Raw genomic sequence first — 13,063 nt, forward strand, 5'->3', positions numbered from 1 at the left:
CCGGACTCAAATCCCTGCTCTGCCATGGAAGCTTACTGCATGACTTTGGGCCAGTGAGACTCTCAGCCTAATCTACCTCACAGAGTTGTTGTGAGGATCTAATGGAGGAGAGGAGATGGATGTAACCAGCTTTGGGTCCCCATTGGGGAGAAAGGTGGGGAAGTAAGTGAGTAAGTAAGTACATTTAGTGTTTGGAGAGCCAGTTTGATGTAGTGGTTAAGAGTGGTGGAACTCTAATCTGAAGAACTGAGAGCCAAGCTACAAGTGACGCCTGACACAGGTTGGACACTTGTCAGCTTCCCTCAAGTTTTGATGGGAAATGTAGGCATCCTGGTCTTGCAGCTGTAATGGAGAGCCAAGCTGTAAAACTAGGACGTCTACATTTCCCATCAAAACTTGAGGGAAGCTGACAAGTGTCCAACCTGTGTAAGGCATCACTTGCAGCTTGGCTCTGAGTTTAATTCCCCACTCCTCCACGTGAAGCCAGCTGGATGACCTTGGGTCAGTCACAGCTCTCTGGAGCTCTCTCAGCCCCACCCACCTCACAGGGTGATTGTGGGGATAATAATAACATACTTTGTAAACTGCTCTGAATGGGTGTTAAGTTGTCCTGAAGGGAGGTATATAAATCGAATGTTATTATTAGTCAGTCAGTCATTCAGTAAGTAAGTATAATTCAGGACTTCCACATTTAAGCCATTTGCATAGACCATCCTGGCTTACTTCTACAAATTACATCCTTGCATAAAATTACAATGTGGAAGGATCTGTTTGTGTGTGTATGTATGTGTCAACACATGAGTCAAGAGGGGCAACACGAAACAATCCTCGATTCATGAGAAACCTCATGTTTCACTCATGAGTTCTTCTAAAACTCGCTTTGGTGCTGCAACTTTATCACAGAACTAACCTGTGATAGCCTGCAGGGTGCAAGCCTTTCTGTTCTGGGTAATGAACTTGCATTGACTAGTGAAATTTTGGCCCTTTCCATCCAGTTGGATTCTGGAGGTCAGCATGCCAGTTATTCCCCCTCTCCCTGAGCGCCCATGCCGTGCCTCCTGCGGCACCTGATGTGGCACCTCTGGGCTTATGTTTCCTTCAGAAGCACACAAAAGTGCTGGCTGAACACTCAGTGCTGCTGTGAGCCTAGAAGGTGTCTTTGCATTTTGTACCTTATAGGATGCAGTTAAACTACTACACTATCAGCAATAGGCATCTCACAACAGCAAAGAGCTCTAAAGAAACAATACAGATCAAATCATGCAGAGTTCTTTGGGAGATATATTGCCGAAGGCTTCTTTGGGAGACTGTGTTAGTTGCTGGCTACTGCAGACCTCAGAGCTTCCAGCACGAAGATCCATCTTCATGCATGTTTCAGAATAGCTTGCGTATCACAGTATATGATGGGCCTCTTGTGAAGTCTACGCCTATAAGAAATATATCCCCCTCCTCATTTGCTTGTGATTTCTCAATTCCGTATGGGGGAAAATAAAGCCAGCTAGCAAATGGGAGGTGAGGGGAAATCGAATGATATGTGGTAGTATCCTAAAAGTCTTAGGGTATTAGTGGGGGATGGGGAGCCTTGCTGTTCTTTCTAGGTCTCTCCTGACACCACCAAGACCCAACCAAATCATCTTTTGATATAAATCTCATGACCTGCCATGGCCCCTGGAATTTTGTCTACCACCCACCCCGGCCGTTTTCACACGCGCCCCGGGAGATCACACAAACTCACAGCATGAAGCGTCTTCCTAGAGATCTCCCAGCACAATCCCCTTTAATGGCCTGATGACATCAGAAAAAGGGCCATTAAACGTGATCGTGCTGAGAAATTGTGCTGGGAAGACGCTTTTATGGCGTGAGTTTTGTGCGATCTTCCGGGTGCCTGCCTGCCTTGGGGGACTGAGATAAAAAAACCCTTTCTATTCCCCTGCAGCTGAGACTTCAAGAGAGTACGTTTTTATATGGGATTGTAGCACCCTCTAGTGCGCAGAGGAATAGAATGCATTGTGCTCTTTATTTATACTGATTTTGTGATTGTTTTATGGTGCTGTTTTAATTTGAACACTTCCCAAATACGGCTGTAGAAAGGTGGTTATAAGGAAAATGTATACATAAATATGGAAATTAAAATGGATTTATATAAATGATCTGGATGAGGATGTGAAGGGATTACTCCTTAAATTTGCAGATGACACCAAACTGTGAGGAGTGGCAAACACCCTTGAAGACAAGAGAGAGAATTCAACGAGATCTGAACACACTTGAAAAGTGGGCAGATTTGAATGAGATTTAACAAGGATAAGTGTCTGGTTCTGCACCTGGATAACAAAAATGCAACAGATATATACTTTATGGGGGATACACTTCTGGGTAGCAGTGTTTGAGAACAAGATGTTAGGATACAAGTAGATGGGAAGTGAAATGTGAGCAGTCAGTGTGATGCAGCAGCAATAAAGGTGAATGTAATCTTGGACTGTATTAATACAGGCATAGCAGCCAAATCACAGGATGTCATTGTCCCACTATATACCATGTTAGTCAGGCCCCACCTGCAGTATTGTGTGCAGTTCTGGAGGCTTCAATTCAAAAAGGATGTGGACAAATTGGAATGGATGCAGAAGACAGCAACCAGGACAATCAGGGGCCTGGAGATCAATAAATAGTTACTCCACAGGTCATGCCACCCTTGTGGCATCTGGGACAAAAAAAGTGCATATTATAGCCAGGATAATTGCTGTGTTGGAGGTTATTCACCTTGGGATTGGTGGAAGTTTCTCATAAACCAGATTTAGAGTTTGAGAATCGCCCTCTGGATGTTCTGCTCAAATAGGCAGGGCCGGCACAAGGGTTTCTGGCGCCTGAGGCTGGGGGAGGGAGCTTCAGGTCTGTTCTTGCCCTCTTGTATGCGTACATGCACCTGGACTGCAGGGCAGTGGGCAGCTGGGTGGAAGGGCTGCCTGCTCAGAATGCCCCATGCTGCCACCCCTGGTGTGCACTCCCAGCCAGGCACAGCGGGTGGCTGGGGAGTGCGTGTGCATCCTCCCAGCCCTCCTGATCTGTTGCTCTGCGCACTACCCTGGATGCCTGCTGTGCCTGTCCCGTGGCTGCTGTCCCCGGCCAGGGGTGTGTGTTGGTGGCGGTGGCAGCAGTGTGGGAGGGCCGGGATGCAGCAGTAGCTGTGGGCCAGGCATGGCAGGTGGCTGGGGCGGCGCATGGGTGGCTTCCCATCCCTCCTGCTCCGCTGCTCACGTGCTGCTGCCGCCAGCTCCGCAGCTTGTGCCCTCACCCTTGGTGCCCCCTCCGGCGCCTCAGAGCTGGAGGCATTGCTGGACCTACCTCAATGGAGGCACAGGCCTTGCAAACAGGCATCTGTTGTTCTGGAGGACTTCAGCAGCCTCCAACTATAAAAGCCAGACAAACCCGTTTACACAGCCAAGATAGAACTGAGGGTGTGTTTTTAGCAATAGTGATTGAATGGTAAGTGGAGACTCCCATTCAAGCCAAGTGAAGAAGGGTTATTTCTTCTAGGAAAAGAAGAATAATTTCTACCCAGTGTCTATAGGGAGTGTGGCTCTGAGGATGACCCTGGGTAAAGGGAAAATAACGTAGAACTAACATCAGGAAGGATGCCTGAGTTGAAAAAGGAAACTCTATGAAGAAACATTGTTGCTGAAATTAAAGTATTAAACCAATCACCTCTCACAGTAAAGTTCTAAGAATAAGAAACTAAGCTCAGAGGAAACTTTTTTGCCTGTAACTTAAAGAGTATTCTTTTCTACCAACAAATTTTACCTCAGCACTTTTATTCACTGACTGTCATTATTCCAACCCTGCCTGCTCAATAAAGTTGCTGTTTCTTTTGAACATTATTCAGCCTCTAGTGCTATTTCCTACACAGAAGAAGAGGGCTCCTACTTGTCCCTTAAGGACTAACATCTTTCACTGTAGAACCCTCACTTCAGTCAAAGATTGTTCAGTCTGGAAACAATCCTTGCAGCCATGCTGTTGTTTATGCCTATTCAGGGCCGGCGCGCCCATGGAGGCCAGGTAGGTGATGGCCTCGGGCGCGAGGGAACTGGAGGGGCGCCGGAGGGGGTGTCGGGGGCGGATTTTTTTGTGTGCAGAACAAAAGATCCACCTCAAACGATTGATAAAGTGCATTGTCCATGTGCAGAATCACTCTGTAGTACAGCTGTTTTTGGTGACCCTGATGGAGACTAAGGGGAAGGGCTCCTTGGTGTCCCCTTATCTTTCATGTAAAAGAAATCTGCCCTGAAGATTTGGGGGCAGATCCTGGGTAGGACAGAGTTTGGGGAGGAACCTCTGTGGAGTATAATACCGTACAGTCTAGCCTCCCAAGTATCCATTTCCTCCAGGGGAACTCTGGAGATATTTTGTAATTCTGGGACATCTCCAGTCCCCACATGGAGGATGGCAACCCTAGCTCAGAGGCATGAGAAAGTCTACAACTGCAGCCAGACTGAAAATGTAGGTTTTATGATGGGCCTCCTTGGGATGGAGGGGTGCACTAGCCATTTAACTTATAGGGAAAGTTTCCAGTGATCTGCTGTCCTAGATGGTCTTTGGTGGCCAGGAACTGGCAAAGCCAAACCCCAGAACCTCTGCCAGTGTCTTGGGGAAAAAGCGCCTGTGGAATGAGTGAAATGACTTTTCCTTTTGGAATGAGTTAAATGCTTTTCAAGACAAGATTTTACTGACTCAGAATGTATAACACGAGGAAGTGTAAGGACTTGGGGCTGTATTAGGGTTCTTTTTTTTAATGAATGAATGCTTTTTAATACCTTCCCCCACTCCAAATATATTTCTGTTCTTGAGCTGTAGATGCTCTGTTTCTCTGTTGGAAGCATATTCTATTTGAAATAGTTCCATCTTTAAAAAAAAAGTGTATGTTGCGAAGAACGTATACAGTGGCATAGTTTTCAGGTAGAGAAAATTCCAGATAACCACAGGTGCAAGAAATTTACATCTTCTTTATTGGCTTCTAACTTATATCTAACAAGCAACAGCAAACTGAATGGTCCATTTTGATTTCACATTGATTTCAAGAGGGTTTATGAAATATACTAACAACATAACAGCATCTGAATCTATACAAGGACAAGTGTCTAGAAAGATTGACATGAAATAAGATTGTCAAACAATGAAAGGATTTTTAGCTGCCTGTTTTTCTGCTGAGCCATAAATTTGGACAGCTGAAACTGGCGAAGAAGACCAAGCTCTTAGCTTAAGGCCATCTAAACATAAGAAGATAAAAGGTGTTGAAGTGCTCTAAAACATACTAACTAGAAGGATGTCCAATTCATTTAAAAGGCATCTGCATCCAAGGAAAAATATTTTGGATCAGTCTTAGAGAGCAACTAGTTTATAATGGTAAATGCTTCTGTAGCCAAGAACTCAGCTCATCATGTGCATGACACAGCCTGACATCAAACTCATCGAACCAGACACTGCATGCCAGCTTGATAGTTGCTTGTCAACCCCTTTGCTTTTGGAGCCCCAGGTAGCAAAAATGCCATACATGGACGGTTATCTGAATTTTGGCTTGTTGTGCTGTTAAGTTGTAAATATTGTTTTGCTATCTATAAATGTTTGAGTCTTGCTTCATCAATATTGGTATTTGTCCATTGCTAACTGGGTTACAGTCCTGTGCGTACTTGCTTCTGAGAAAGGCTTACTGGAAGAAGTGAGATATACATTTAAGTAAACATGCCTAAGATTAAGACAGGAGACCTCTTTAATTGTGATAACATAGAAAAAGCTCTAGGTGGAAACTGGAAGACTGACTTTTTGAATCCATATGTCTAATATAGCAGGATGATGCCTATCAAACCACAGACTACAAATAAATTCATTGGGTCAGATCCAGCCAGCTTTTCCACTGCTGAAAAAAGGAGGGGGTGGTTTGCCTCTGATCACCAAACAGGCCACATTGGGGATCACGGGACCTGAATGGACAAAAGCCATGTGGGATTGAGGCTGTAGTAAGAAGGGGAATTGGATTAGACTGCTTGAAAAAGTAGGCTGGATCCAACCTATTGGCTTCTGAAGTGCCACAACAGCACATTTTGACTTCTTGTTTCTGCTCGGGCTAATGCAGCGAGAGAGTTGGCAGAAGCCCCTGACTTACTTATTTACATGGAGTTGCATTTGGGATGGGTTGGCACCTCTTTACATAGGTATCCACATGTGCCACAATAGTATTTTTGCTGACTCCCTGGACTGTGGCACTTCGTCTCTCCCCATTGCGGTATTCACGAGTTGCTGTCGCAGTGAAGGGAATGTTTCCATACATTCTTTGGCCTTCCATTGTCACGTGACATATGTGGTTAGGTGGAACTTCAACTTCTACTGTTTCTGAAAATGTGACTGATTCACTCATTGTAGAACCCTCACTCCAACTGAAGGTTGTCTCCATAGTAACACTCCATCCCACTTCTAGTACCGAAAAGATCCCTGCAGTCATGCTGGCGCTCACACCTATTGAGAGGGAAGTGCTAAAATCCCAGCGACGTTCATTAGTTACAGTTTTGGATAAGGTTGTAATCTTCTTCACTGGTTTACAGTTGTTGTTGGTGACCCTGCTGGAAACTAAGGTGAAGGCTTGATTGCTGTATGTCCCCCTCTTCTTCATGTAACGAACATTGTAGATGCGTTGAGAGAGATAGTCTTTGTAAACCACTAGAACATCATAATATTTATACCAGTATTCCTTACCATTAATCCCTATAAAGAAAGCTTTATTACGAGGATCTACCTTCCCAAGGCCATATTTGTTTTTCCCTACATATGCTCGGTATCCTGGGCAGCTATTTATAGAATTAGATGGAACATCACCCCAGGAATCCTCTTGCCACTTCAGCGATTCAAAGTTATTTTCATTTACCAAAAGCCAGAACTGAGATTTTTTATGTTCCTTGTCTCCATAAGCATAAAAACAGTAGGGACCTTTGTTAGGGCTGTAGAAACCTGGAGTGCAGCCTGGCTCATAGCAAGGGTATTCTGTCCTCTTGGCATAATCATTCCAGATGGACACAGCACCATTGGGAGCAGACCCTTGGAACCAAACCCATTTCAGAGTGGTACCACTGAGAGCATCATTGTTCCTGCTAGGATGTTGACTGTTTCTGTTCAGGATCACAGGTGCCTTTTTGCCTTTGCTGTCAACTGAAACAACAAAATGAAAAGAGGAAAACAATAGAGTGAAGATTGAAATGCTGAAAACAAATGAAGTCCTCGGCTCCTTCTCTCGTTATCTTCATGTTATGAGAGCTACTGCTTCATGATGTGCTTGCAGCATGCCTTTACAATAATATTAGGATCTCTAGACTATGTGGAAGGACCCCATTTTTTGTTTACATATATTTATTTTATTTTACTTCATTCAATTCTGCTTTCCCCCAAATGGGGACCCAAAGCAACTTACATCATTTTCTCTTCCATTTTATCCTCACAGTACAATTCTGTGAGGTAAACTAGGCTGAGAGCGTGTGACTGACCCAAGGTCATCCAGCAAGCTTTCACATGGATTGGGGATTCAAACCTTTGTCTCCCAAATCCTAGTCTGATATCCCAAACACTACACTGGCTGAAGGTCTTGAAATCAGACTGGATGTTGACACTAAGTGCAAAATTTAAACAGCAAAATCTGAAAAATTTCTGTTTATTTTATAATTTTTTTAAAAAACTACTCTGTATGAGTGTTTTTATCTGTATAAGTCTTTAGTTTTTTTGGGAGGGGGGTACCAGATCAGAAGTTCAGGATACTCCCCCCTCCCCATGAACACAGAAAAAGCACAATATTATGAATTACAACCAAAATTTGTCTAAAGCAGATTTTTGAGCTCAATCTATTAGTAAACCAGCTGGCCTGGTGTGAATGACAAAATCTACCACCCACAGATGCAGCCGCCCACAGACAAAATAGGGGTCATATTACCTACCCAAGGGACTTCTCAGGTATGAAGAGAAATATGACTTTGACTGTTAACATCTGCACCCCCCGCCCCCGAAAAATAGGTTGCTGAAAGTGCAGCAGAATGGATGAAATGTTGACAGCAACCAGGATACAATTAAAGGGAGGAAATGGAGATAAATGATTGTTCAGGTCCCTGAGACAATACAGAATCCTGGAATGGGGACAGTTTAGAGGGTGGGGTGGGATTTTCATATTGTTCCAGCTTGCTGTGAATCCTTGAAGGCCCCCAATTTATAGTCTTTCTTTAATCCTGTGTCTTTTAAGTATGTAAAGAAATAATTCTTCACGATTGGCCAAGCTATCAGTTTTGGTCAGATATCAATTATTCAAGAATTCCAACTAAGCTGTGAGCAACAAGAAAGAAGTGGGACAATGGCTGTGGGTCAAAGATCGAACATTGTGTATGTGTGTGTTTGTGTTTATTTAACTGATGGTGGGAAATGTCTTGGTAAATTATGAACTTGTTAGTATTTGATTAACTTGTAAATTTTTGATTTCTTGTTAATATGTTAAATTAATCTCTTTTCTAGGAAAGAGATCGCCTGTTAAAACTAATTGGGAGATCTGGGCCGTTTTCACACTTCCCTCAGAACGACCCAGAACATTGCGCAAAAAACGCGGAAGATCGCGTTTTCTTGCGCAAGATTTGTGCGATGTCGTGCAATTATGTGTGTGTTTGTGTTTATTTAACTGATGTGTTATTGTGTTTATTTAACTGATGGTGGGAAAATGTCTTGGTAAATTATGAACTTGTTAGTATTTGATTAACTTGTAAATTTTTGATTTCTCGTTAATATGTTAAATTAATCTCTTTTCTAGGAAAGAGACCGCCTGTTAAAACTAATTGGGAGATCTGGGCCATTTTCACACTGCTTACCTTCCCTCAGAACGACCCAGAACATTGCGCAAAAAACGCGGAAGATCGCGTTTTCTCGTGCGAGATTTGTGCGATGTTGTGCAATCTTCCACGTTTTTTGTGTGATGTTCCGGGTCGTTCCGAGAGAAGGTGAGCAGTGTGAAAATGGCCTTGGTCTTTTTCTGTGCAATTCTAAGAATCCTTTTTTGGGAGTAGGTCCTAATGAGTAGAGCTGAGTTGGATTCTGAGTAGACTTGTTTAGGACTCCTTCCTTTGCAAAGGGAGGGATATGAGTTTGGGATCTGGTTATTGTGAATCAGTCTATTCTATAGGCATAGCATCAAGTGTCATGTTGGTGGGTGGGGGGGAGACGTTGATAGAAGAATGGTAATGCTCTGTAACTACCATAGAGGTTTCCTCAGTGAGCCTTAATTGGTAGGAAATGGCTCTGGCCAAGCACCTATCAGGTAAAAGAGTGTTACAAGGGGACAGTTGTAGAGCAGTCTAGCTACTGATGGTCCCCAAGCAGGAATTGCTGCATAGGTGCTCAGTTGCCAACGGCAGGCCTGGGCTGAAGGAAGGTCCCTTTGCACTTGGTAAGAAAACTAAAAATGGCACAAAAGTTAAGTTTAATACCTGAAGGAGTGTTTGCAAAAAAAAATAAAAAGTATACAATTTCCAGGGATCTCTATTCATTTCCAGTCTCTATTCCAATCCCTACCTTCTATTGTTGGAGGACTTTTCTGCACCGTTTTCTTCAAGACTGTGAGGGTGACATTCTTGCTGCTGGCCAATGATTGGCTGATAGTCAAGGACATAACAAGCACACAGAGCCACAGATGCATCTAAAATGTAAAGGAGGCAGATGTTACCTGGGGTGGTGGTGGTGGGTGTCACATGCTGGAAATAAAGTTGCCATTGTTTTTAAAAGCAGCCTTCTGTACCTTTAACAGATGTCCAGCTTGGAGATATGAAGCAAGTTAAATGTTTTGCTGTTTTTTTGTGTGTGGCAGGCAGTAGGGTTTCAAATAGGGAGGCCAAGTCTTTTGTCCTCATAATGGGGAAATGGCTATCACAGTAATGCCACAACATGACTCCTGGTGTGAACCCTGAAGTGATGTCAGAGCGATGCTCTAGGGTCCCATCAAAATTCTATTTGAATGTCCTCTGTCCCCTAAAACTCCTACCAGTTGCCAGTGTTTGGCTGGCAACCCCAGTTGCAAACTGGCCAGTTTTCCACTGGTATAGGGTTACCAACTTCCAGGTGGGGCCTAGAGATCTACCTGGAACTGCAACTGATTTCCAGACTACAGAGATCAGTTCTCCTAGAGACCCAATTTTTGTTCCACATTTTGTGAAACAAACAAAAGCCCAAAATGTAACATTAGGGATTTTGTTCAGCTGTCACAAAAGAGATCTCCCTGAGTGGCTGGTATACATCACACATTTGCTGCAAAAATTTAAAAATTTGAAAGGACAAAGCATCCCATAAGATAAAAAATTAATAACGTTCTAAGGGGGTAGCCATGTTAGTCTGTTACAAATAAAAATAAATGCCCTGACCTGTATAGCCCAGGTGAGCATGATCTCATCAGAACACAGAAGCTAAGCAGGGTCAACCTTGGTTAGTAATTGGATGGGAGACGTTCAGCGAAGGCCAGGGTTGCAGAAACTGGCAATGGCAAACCACCTCTGTAAATCTGTTGCCCTGAAAACCGTGCCGGGAGTAAGTTGCCATAAGTCAGCTTTGACTTGAGGATGCTCTCCCCACCACCGATAAAAATAAATAGGAACCCTGTGGCTTAATGTTTTTTTAAAAATGTTAGTTAATTCAGATGAAATTCAAGATAGCAACTTTAGTCTTTCAAGTATAACAGCTGGTTTTCTTACATTAACACAGTATGAGGTAATATTACGAGCTTTACAGCTGGGTAGTAAATATAACAGTTAGCTACCAAGCTCAGATTCAGCTTGTTGGCCCCTTGTTTATGCCTTCATGGTAAAGTGTGGACAAAGTGATTCTATTTAGGACTTTTGAGGACATAATCGCTCTGTGTTGATGAGGAGGTAGCAGCGAAGGTAGCCTCCCCTCCCGTCAGCACCAAGCACCAAGGCCAGTCACCAGAAGAGAAGAAGCAGGCACCTTGTAGAGGCAGCCCATATGAAGAAGAATGTTCTTACCAGTTAGTTGCTTAGATCAGGTGGCTGTTCAAAGGCCCAGGTAAAGGGCTGATTGAAAAGCAAGCTTTAGGCATGTGGCTCAGCAGAACTTACCTCATGTAGCTCATTGTGAGAAGCAGCAAGTTACATATTTGCAAACAGAAAGGACTATGAAAATGGCAAACAAGGAACAGCCAATAACCTGCTACATGGCAGCTGCTGGTAACGAATGTACTTGCTGGTCACCCAGAGGTTATGCTTACCTGGCTGCAACTGAGATAAAGGGTGGGATCCTACCAGCTTTCCTGCAAATTCTCATTCATTTCCTCTCCTCACTGCGGCTCCTGTTCTGGATGGCTTTTGTTCATGCTGCTGTCTGGGTTCCCAGTATAGCCTTTTTGGGTGTTCTAAAGGGGCCCTTCTTTTCTCCATTGCCTGTGAAAAAGCTAATAGAACCCAATCCAAATTGTGCACATTCCAGTAACTCACCTTGAGATTCGTGGAAGTTTCTTGTACCCCAACTGTGGGTTTGAGGAAGTCACCTCCTTGCTCTTATATTTATAGTGGTGGAGAAAGGGGAACTGACCACAACTATCAGAGAGGGGGGTTGTGTAGCCTAGATGCCTTGTTTGTTTTACAGGAGAGTTGCAAACGTACCATCAAATGTTCCTTTCTGAATATCACTTTCGCTATCATTAAGAGCCATTTCTGCATAACCCAGCTGGTAAACACTTCAAACTAATTTCTAAAGTTAATATTTGAACAGGATAAGGAAGTGTCTGATTTGGGGGTGTTTTATGGCACGTGTTGGGAAGGTCACCTCCCTTCCTCTCAATTCTGAGCACTGATCACAGCCACCTCAGCAATAGGGCAGGTGGGATGCTGGACTGAAAGCTCTCCCTTTCCCAAAGACCTTCGATTTCCCATCTCCAGGTTTGTTCTGGGGTGAACCCACGCCCAAGTCATGAATTCCAGACTCAGATTAAACAAAAGTCAAGTTTATTAGCTCAAGGAATGTTTGCCAAGAAAAGCATAAAGCACTTTTACACAGGTATCAGACATTAAAATAAGAAAACCTTACTGAAGCTATCTAAAAACGTGAGAGCTGGCTACCTAGGCATGCCTGTTTGGCATCCATTTATTGCTTATGTCACCCGTCCATCAGAATGTGAGCCCTCTCCCATGCCTAGCTAGTTCAGCATAGGGACATGCTGGGTTGATGAATAGCATGCCTCTTTCAGCTTCTTTCTGGCATATCTGCATCGTGGTCTGAGCTTGGTTGAAGAAAGCTAGCTCAGAGAGGAAAGGAATGAAATGGAGCTGGGTGAGCTGAGAAGCCATCTTTGTTAGGACTCAGAGCATCATCCAGCAACCCAGGCCAATCAGGGCTGAACCCTACTCATGAGCCTTCTGATATGTGCAGTCACTATTTTGTCTGAATAGGTCGCTGTCTATATTTTCTTGCTAAATATCCTTGCCTTTAAAAATATGTGTTTGAGTGCTGTTGAAGCTGGAAACTCAGTGATTGAGACAAAATGGTGACCACATGTATCAGGCGGACTGCAGGTAGAGTGTACTTCTAACATGCACAGTTGAATGCCACCCCCATGCCAAGTAACATCTGAAACGGATTCCTGTTCACTCTGCATCCTTGCCTTACCTTTGCCTCTGGTTCTTCTTTAGGGCTTGAACCTTAAGCTTTGCTTTCCACTCGTGCAGTACCCTTTTCTGTTGTGAAGGCAGCTCTTTGAGACAAAGCCTGTTCCTCCAGCACTTGGCACTTCCACTCATGTGAAAAGCAGCCTCTTTCAATGAGCTAAAAAACACTTAGTGCTTGAGGACTGTGCTCTTAATTTAAGGACCACCTACACAGTGGTTGAAGAACTGCACAAACTCAAGTTTAGGATCCATTCCTTGGACCTACTTTTTTGCATTTTCACCTCTAACCAAACTGACTTTCGAACATTTCATATTTTATTGATCCAGGTGGATAGCCGTATTAGTCTATAGCCACAGAATCAAAACAAGAGTTTAGGGGCACCTTAAAG

The 13,063-nt window shown here is 43.7% G+C and overlaps 1 protein-coding gene across 2 annotated transcripts; it reads right to left on the reverse strand.

Moving 5' to 3' along the window:
* Positions 1-4,974: 4,974 nt before the first annotated feature.
* LOC129340443 (natterin-3-like) lies at positions 4,975-12,802 on the reverse strand. 2 transcript variants are annotated; one of them, XM_054995250.1, is made up of 3 exons: positions 12,676-12,802; positions 9,577-9,700; positions 4,975-7,188 (listed from the first exon to the last, which is right to left on the reverse strand). In XM_054995250.1, the coding sequence occupies exons 2-3, from the start codon at positions 9,698-9,700 to the stop codon at positions 6,152-6,154; spliced, it is 1,161 nt and encodes a 386-aa protein (XP_054851225.1). In that variant the 5' UTR covers positions 12,676-12,802; the 3' UTR covers positions 4,975-6,151. The 2 variants fall into 2 exon arrangements, with proteins under 2 accessions (XP_054851225.1, XP_054851224.1); XM_054995249.1 differs by lacking the exon at positions 12,676-12,802 and adding an exon at positions 11,505-11,586.
* Positions 12,803-13,063: the final 261 nt, after the last annotated feature.

The sequence above is a fragment of the Eublepharis macularius genome, chromosome 12 (assembly GCF_028583425.1).
Source record: "Eublepharis macularius isolate TG4126 chromosome 12, MPM_Emac_v1.0, whole genome shotgun sequence".
In the NCBI taxonomy this organism is placed as follows: Eukaryota; Metazoa; Chordata; class Lepidosauria; order Squamata; family Eublepharidae; genus Eublepharis; species Eublepharis macularius.

Bases quoted from the DNA above. Each gene is read 5' to 3' on its own strand.
- LOC129340443 (XM_054995250.1), bottom strand. From the start codon at position 9,700: ATGCATCTGTGGCTCTGTGTGCTTGTTATGTCCTTGACTATCAGCCAA. The intron at 7,189-9,576 runs GTAGGGATTGGA...TTGTTGTTTCAG, and splicing joins AAGTCCTCCAACAATAGAAG to TTGACAGCAAAGGCAAAAAG.